The following is a 7,681-nucleotide window of genomic DNA, read 5'->3' as shown; positions in this document are numbered from 1 at the left end:
ATAGAAAATCAAGGAAGTTTCATCAGTTTTAACTGATAGAGGTGATTAAAGGGTGATTTAGGGTAGGAGAAAAAAAAATAAAAGCACTTTATCTAGCACTCTTTGTATCTATCAAGGACTATCAAGACACAGTTATCACAGATATGTCAAACTGCCAAATAATAGCCTATATTACTATATCACACATCTGTAGGCTACATCATTAACATTTGGACTTAAAGCATGTCCAGCCAAATGTAAGCCATCTATTTATCAGTATTCATGACTGGTATGTTATTGAGTGTATTATATGTGTCTGTATTTGTATCCGTATTTGTGTGTGTGTGTGTGTGTGTGTGTGTGTGTGTGTGTGTGTGTGTGTGTTTTATATCCCTTGTATGTAGTGCTGTTTGCAGCCAGCTGGTGGGCTGCTTGAGTGACAGTAGTTGATTCATTAATTTGTGAACACAAGCTCATTAATTTAGTTTCTTTTGATACAACAAGGCTTATAGAATATTTAAAACGTGCAGGCATCACCTGAGGGGGGAAGCATCACCCATGAGGGGAACTGCTGAGCTCAGAGAGCCTGACTAATATTACTATGTCACCCCTGAAATTGAGTTCATTTCCTCTGCTGTTGCATTAAACGATGGACCTCCCCTGAATCATTAATTATTATAGAGCATTTTTAGGCAGTGTTCCTGTGTGGAAAGTTTGTCTTACAACAGACTTACCAGCAGATGTCACTGTTTCACTGCTGTCAAATTTATACGGCAAGGCTCTTTGCGACAGTGATTTCTGTGAAAGCTGTGCTAGTTTTAGAAGAATCACTGTAACTGCTGTCACCTTCAAATGGAGTAGGCTATACTTGCGTTAGGATCAAGTTTGCCTTATGTAATCAGACCTGGTGGTGCGAGACGTTTTTCACATTTACGCCAGAATACGTTGTATGAATATGGCTTGTTGTTAATGTCTTCCCTGAAAACCCCTCCCCGGGATGTATTGTGAATGCACTGTGCATAGTAAATAACAGTAATGTCCTCAGTCTCCATCCAGGTCACAGAGCTGTTGTGCTGGTCTAGTATGATGCCTCTGGGGGCTCAACCATAGTGTGTGTGCACGCGCATGTGTGTGTGTGTGTGATTCTGCTTGTTGCACAGTTCAACCACCTCCCATCCCCCACCTCACATACCCCCATCTATTACTCTGGCCTGTCAAGCCTCCTTCCAGCATTGCTAGCACTCTTGTCTCGACCGCAACCACTAGGGTATGCTTCCGCTGCTGAGCTGAGGTAAGAGGAGGAGTACCCTCACACAGATGCACTTAATACTCCCTGCGGGTCCTCTTACCTCATTCAGACTGCCCATTCACCTACACAATTGATTTCCTCCTTCTTGAGTGTGTATGTGTATGTGTATGTGCAGTGGCTATTCTGTCGTACGCAAGGTTAAAAAAAAGAGAGAAGGACCGAGGGTGAAGATGGGATTGTTTGTTGCAGCATAGTTTTTTTTTTTTTTTGGGGGGGGGGGGGGGGGTTGTGTGCAATCATCTTGCAAAATAAGAAATCACTGGCCTGGTTTTGAGTGCTATAAGCTTTTGTGAACCTCAATTGTCCTCTCTCTTTTCTGTATACCATATTTATTCATAAAAATGCTCACACAACCAGACACACTCATATGCAAATGTACAGATGCACAAGCACAAACAATTACGAATGAACATGCAGGAAAAAGACACACACACACACACACACACACACACACATATCGAGAATCATCTCACACAGAAATTAAACAGGCATGTGTTATGATCCATCCTCCTGTCCCGTTTATTTGATATGATTTATAAACAGCACACAGTCCAAAAAAAGAGAATGGACATAGAAAAAATACAACAATGGTTTAAAGAGTTTTATTTTTAATATGAGGCTTCTTCTCCATATTTTTATGTCAGCATAACAGGAACAGTTGCACAATGATCTTAAAAAATATTACTCATTTACCACTACTCCTAAAGAGTTTTCCTTCATAGATTTTTCAAATATCAAAGAGTCAAGCAGGTTAATTAATAATCATCATCAATGTCATGATAAAATAGAAAAAATAGAATTACATGCAATCAGGTCTTTGCACAGGTTCTACCAAGCAAGTGAGTTCAGACCGTGTGCCATGGGAAGTCTAGCAGTGCTTTTGTACTAGGACGTGTGTGAGAGTTGTGCTATGCAAGAGACCTTGACAAAAACAAAAAAAAGTATGATATACTTGCAAACTCTGACAAAGCTGGAGGTGATAGTCATTCTACACGTTTAACTCATTACAAACAGCAGAGGGCACTGTTTTTAAAAACAAAAACAGGACATATTTTCAGGGAGGGTTTAAAAAAAAAAAATTGTAACAGGAAGTAAAATAAATAGGGACCAAACTCTGAGTAAAAGGTCACTTAAAAGTGCAACTCTGTGCAACATAATCCTACACCACAGGTGACGTTTCAAGATGCCCCCTCACTCAACTGACCTGTGCCCTCCTGGCATGTACAGTACCTCCCTCAAAAAGAAACTAGTCCTGAATGCCACTACTGCTGTTAGAGGCAGTTACGTTGGGAAAGTGACAAGAAAATGTCTTATCTTTTTTTATCCATGAAAATACCTTTTAATAAACGTAAAGCAAATATCATATACTCAACGCATTCAAACACACACAGCAAACTTGTTTGCGAGCTTATTTAAGTACCACACCACACAGCTATTGAGGCAAACTGATCACAAATGTCTATGGACAAAAAGTACAGCAGCTGTGTTAAAACATCTCAGTTCATATTCAGCACAGATATCTAACCTTGGACTTTGAGACTAGTTTAAGAGACCGCAGGAGTACTCTACAATGAACATCAGATGTCTCAATTCACAGTGTTTCAAATCGAACAGTACAGGCCAACACCTAATGTGTATAGCATGATTCCATACAAACTATACTTTTGAGTCGACTTCGCCTTCAAGTTCAGTTATTGCTCAAGTAATTCTACCAAGCATACATTAAAGCACCAGTGGATTTACTTCAGTTGAAACCCATACAGGATAAATCACTTACAGAAATGAGATACCAAATTACAGCACTACAGCATCTCAGCATTAAGACTTTGTAACATAATACTCTGCCCCATCATCTGTAGGAGTTTTCAGCAGTTCAAATGTTCCTTCCAAATGATAAAAACCTTCCTTTATGCAACATTTAACGAAACCATAGGAATATCTACTTTCATAGTTAATTCCACAAAACTGCTGCTAGGACCTTTTTTTAAACTTCATTGTGATCTCTCTTTTTTCACATCTGTCAGGAAAAGGGTATTTATTATCTGATTGTGGACAATTGGTTTATTTTTTCAAACCACAGTCTATTATAATATCTGAATATAGTTATATACCATAATTTCATAATATATCTCAATGTTGTATAATATAATCAGTATTATATATTCTCATATTTTCCATGCATGTATAAATATAAAATCAATAATTTATTTTGTTTTCCAAAGTAAATAAGCTTTAAATGGAGTTCCTCAACAGATTTGGTTGCATAGGAAAAAACTTTTTTTTCACTTATAGCACAATAACAAACTCCCTAAACTGAATGATATCCCAAATTAGATATGATAGATTAGACCTTACACCAAACCTAAGTAAAACTGGTCCAAGGACTGGCTTTGATGAAAATGACCTCCATTTAAGTGCATTGATGCAAGAAGGGACAGCATGACTGTAAGCTATAAAAACAGAAATGGTCTCTATTTCAAAACTGGACCAAGGCATTTCAAATCACAATTAACATGTATGTACAACCATGAAAAAATAATATGTGCTAATCAGAAAAGTAGGAAACTGAGTGAACAAAGATTGGTATGACATCATGACGATAAACAAACTAGAAGTTACTTCTATTCTGCATTTGGCAGGCAATATTCTAAATATGAATAATACTGACCACACGCAGATGGGAATATATCTCTTGTGAATAATAAAATACATATCTACAAACATTTATAATAAATAAGCCCAATATATAGAGATATGTATTGTATCACAATATATATATATGTATTTCTATACATATATATAGATTAGTTTATGTACATTGGAAGGTGCACTTGCTTAGATGATGTCGTCGAGAAGATGAGGGGTGCCTACCCAGTCCAGTGTCCTTGGCTCTGAGGCTGCCATGATCATGCACATGAACTGTTTTCCTGTCCGCTTGTCAATTGGGTAGATGGTAGTAGGTGTAAACCTCCTGTTCCTCTCTACAAACTCACAGAGCTGCTGGTATATCTGTGGGTACTCGTGGCGTAGGAACACCCCTCGAATCCTCAGCTCTCGCTGGATGTTAATAAAGCAGATTTCTCGTGCCTTCCTCCCTTCCTCTCCTTCCTTGTCGATGTCGGCCGTCCCCGGCGGTGGCGTGAGGATCAGCGTCTCCATGTCGTTCTCTTTCCGTTGAACCTTCCTCTCTGGGCTGTAGGAGGCCAGAGCAACCTTGGCGTATTTCCTGACAGTTGGGCTCTGGACCCTTGGTGATGGTCCATCTGGCACTTGATCGCCAACGGCGATGGATACATTCAAGAGGAAACATTCATTGGGATCATACTCCTTCCCAGCCTCCTGCAGATCTTTGCAGTACTCCCCCAGGTTATCTTTGAAGCTGTCAAGTTCTCGGAGTGACAGGTACGTTGGGGACATAAGGAGGCTTTCCAGGCCATACTGAAGGAAGTTTGAAGATGATCCTGGATTTGGGAATCCTAAAAACAGAACGCCTCTCCCCCGAGACAAGTAGCCCACCTTAGCAATTCGGGAGAAGGCTTTATGAACTTCGGTTGTCTCACGGCAGTGCTTGATGATGTGGCGGCAAATACTACCAATGCGTCCATACAAGCAGCTTTCTTTATGGATGTCCCAATGTTCCCGGCGGCAGTTACGAGAGCAGTAGTAGGTGTAGCAGCTGTGGCAGGATTTGAAGTACAGGCAAGCATTGAACATTGTCTCAGTCCGCTGACACCTGCTGTTGGAGCACATCATGGTGTCGTCTTCGTCAGGACTCTGGTCTGGGGAGCACTCCTCCGTGCTTCTGGTGGTATCACAGGTGCCATCCATGTCTTTAAAAGAATCTGGGGTCATTCTGATCGAGGTGGGTTGCTTGTCCAGAGGGCAACTGCTCTCAGACCCTGCCTTTGAATCCTTTCTGGCTAAAGATGCTGCTTCCTCATCATCAATTAGTTTCTTGAGTTGGCCCAATAGGTCTTCGCTATGCCTACTGCTACAAGAAGGTTTGTAGTCAATGACAAGATCTGCTAAAAGCTCATCAAGCTGCTCTAGGCTTTGCTGCAGTGATGAACTGTTGTGGGTCTTTTCTTTGGTAGAGTCCACTGAGCAGGACATTGCTTCCTGTGCGGTTGCATCTCGACCTAGAGCACTTCTGGAATCAAGCACATCCCAGCTAGCTGAGCGTCCCTCTGATTTCGTGAGGATTCCTGGTCGAATGTCATTGTCAGTGATGGTGATCTCAGGCGTGACGTACCAAAGCTTTCCTGATGCACTCTTCCCACCTTCTGTCGGGCTCTTGTCAATGAGGGAGTTTTCGGACAAGGACAGGGCTGCATAGCGTCTTGGCGATGTAGATAGGTTGACAACCACAGGTTTTGGTTTGTCCTCCGTGGACAAAGTCTGTTTCTCCTGATTCAGGAGAGTTTCGTAGCTGCGACCACGTGGTGCAGCTTGAGGTTGCTCTCGCTCCACCTGTGTGTCCAGGATGTTGTCCCAGGACCGCGAGTGTTGTTGCCTCGGCTCTTGGACCGGCCTCGTTGCATCAATACAGGGATTAGCATACCAGGTGGTCAGCACCGGTTCCTGCCTGACTCGGGTCGGAGTGACCTGAGAGACATAAGAGGAAGGATAATGTGTAGAGTAGCCCGACACATCAGAGCCGTACCAGTCATCAGGCTGCGGCTGCACCACTCGCGCACGCTGACGCCCCTCAGTGTAGTACGCCCTCGCTGGAATGTGGTGCTCCATTGGGGGTGCATAGGGGTCACCCGTGTAGAAAATGCGCGGGGGCGCCGTCTTGATCTGGTACGTCCGCGGATCATCTCCGTAGAATGACCTTGCAGGGGGTGTCTGAATAATGTATGGCCCAGGTTCGCTTGGAGCGTAAGGTTTTTGATACACCTGTGGTGGATACTGACATGGGTCTATTTCAGCAAAGTATGGCCGGGCAGGCACAGTATGCACCAGTCGAGTCCTTGGGTCTTGTACATACTGGACTTTTGGGGTGAGGTTTTGGCTGGGAATGCTGAAGTGGTCCTCATGATAGTAAGTCCTTGCTGGAGGAGGTGCAGGGGTAGCATATCTCCCCATATCCTCTGCATAAAAGAATTTAGTTGGCACATTGGGGCTGGAATGAGCCCTTCTTTCCCTTCCGTAGTATTCCCTCGGCTCCCTTGGAGAAGGCATCCTTTGCATTGGTATCTCCACAGGGTGCATGTAACTGTTTGGCATACTGTGGGAATACTGGTACGCCTGCCTGTAGTCTCCGCTGAAGGAATCTGTGGGTGTCGGTGTCCTTGACATTGAAAAATGCCGGGGCACAGTTAGACTCCGACTTTGTCCACTTGGGTACCTCTGCCAAGGTATGTCCATCCTGGGCGTGGCAGGCTTCCGTCCAGACTGCTGCACGGCCGCGTCGTCGGGCTTGATGTCCACCCTGCACCTGACGTGAGGGCTAGTAGCAGGCTTATCCGGCCGGCCCTCGTCTAGTCCCTCTGGGGTGAACACTGGGGAGTAGCGGCTGGTGTCGGTGCGCTGGGGCTGCAGTTTGATGGGGTGCACCTCATGCATGAGCGCTCTGGTTGCAGCGAATGAGCACTCTCGGCGTGGCGACACCTCAGGCTTCCACTTGGTGTCCCGCGGTAACCTCTGTGTCTCTCTTCCTCTTCTTCCCACGGGCGGGGAGCCCTCAAACGACACAGGGGTCAGACTGGCCTGTGCCCTCGTGGCACTTTTCGACCTGGCCCTTCTCTTCATGTCCGTAACGACCATTTCACTGGCCATTTCTGCACTGATTGGCTGTGGGGTCAGTCTATGGGAGTAAAGGTCAGGAGAGGAAAAACGATGTTGACCCTGCTGGCGGCCCAAGGCATTCCAGGCTACATCTGGATGAGCCACATAGCGGTCAGCCCTTCTATGTGGGTACTCCATAGAGTTAGAGTTGAATTTGGGCCTGTCTAGAGACCCGACTAAATCAAAGCTACGGCAGTGCCTCTTTTTGCTCTTGTCCCGATTGTCCTCCAGTGTGCTGGAAGATGGGGAATCACATTGTTCAGAGGGACGGGGGGACTGGGTGTGTGAGGAAAGGGATTTCACTTGTATGTCTTGATACACAGTTGATACCAGTAGATCAGGTGGGTCTGTGCGTGTCATCTTAATGGGACTCCTCTTGTTTTCTCCATTAAATCTTTTCAAGGGTTTTTACACCCTAGGAGAGAAAGAGAGAGGGAGAGAGAGAGAGAGAGAGAGAGAGAGAGAGAGAGAGAGAAAGGGAGAGGAGAGAAATTTGATAAGCTTTTGGTTGGCAATGCAGTGCTGGTGCAACATCTAAATTATTTATTATACAGAAACTTGTAAATCAAAATGTGACACCATTGCGCTTTCTAAGCCATGTTT

At 44.3% G+C, this 7,681-nt stretch overlaps 1 protein-coding gene across 1 annotated transcript; it reads right to left on the bottom strand.

Annotated features, from left to right (window-relative positions):
* Positions 1-1,834: 1,834 nt before the first annotated feature.
* Positions 1,835-7,481, bottom strand: ajm1 (apical junction component 1 homolog). Its single transcript, XM_062555209.1, has one exon. It carries the CDS (start codon positions 7,436-7,438, stop codon positions 4,124-4,126), a length of 3,315 nt encoding a protein of 1,104 aa, XP_062411193.1. The 5' UTR covers positions 7,439-7,481; the 3' UTR covers positions 1,835-4,123.
* Between the last annotated feature and the right edge of the window lie 200 nt (positions 7,482-7,681).

Source organism: Sardina pilchardus, chromosome 14 (genome assembly GCF_963854185.1).
Source record: "Sardina pilchardus chromosome 14, fSarPil1.1, whole genome shotgun sequence".
Lineage (NCBI taxonomy): Eukaryota > Metazoa > Chordata > Actinopteri > Clupeiformes > Clupeidae > Sardina > Sardina pilchardus.
The sequence above is the reverse complement of the archived record's forward strand: the minus strand, read 5'-3'. Positions and strand labels throughout refer to the sequence as shown.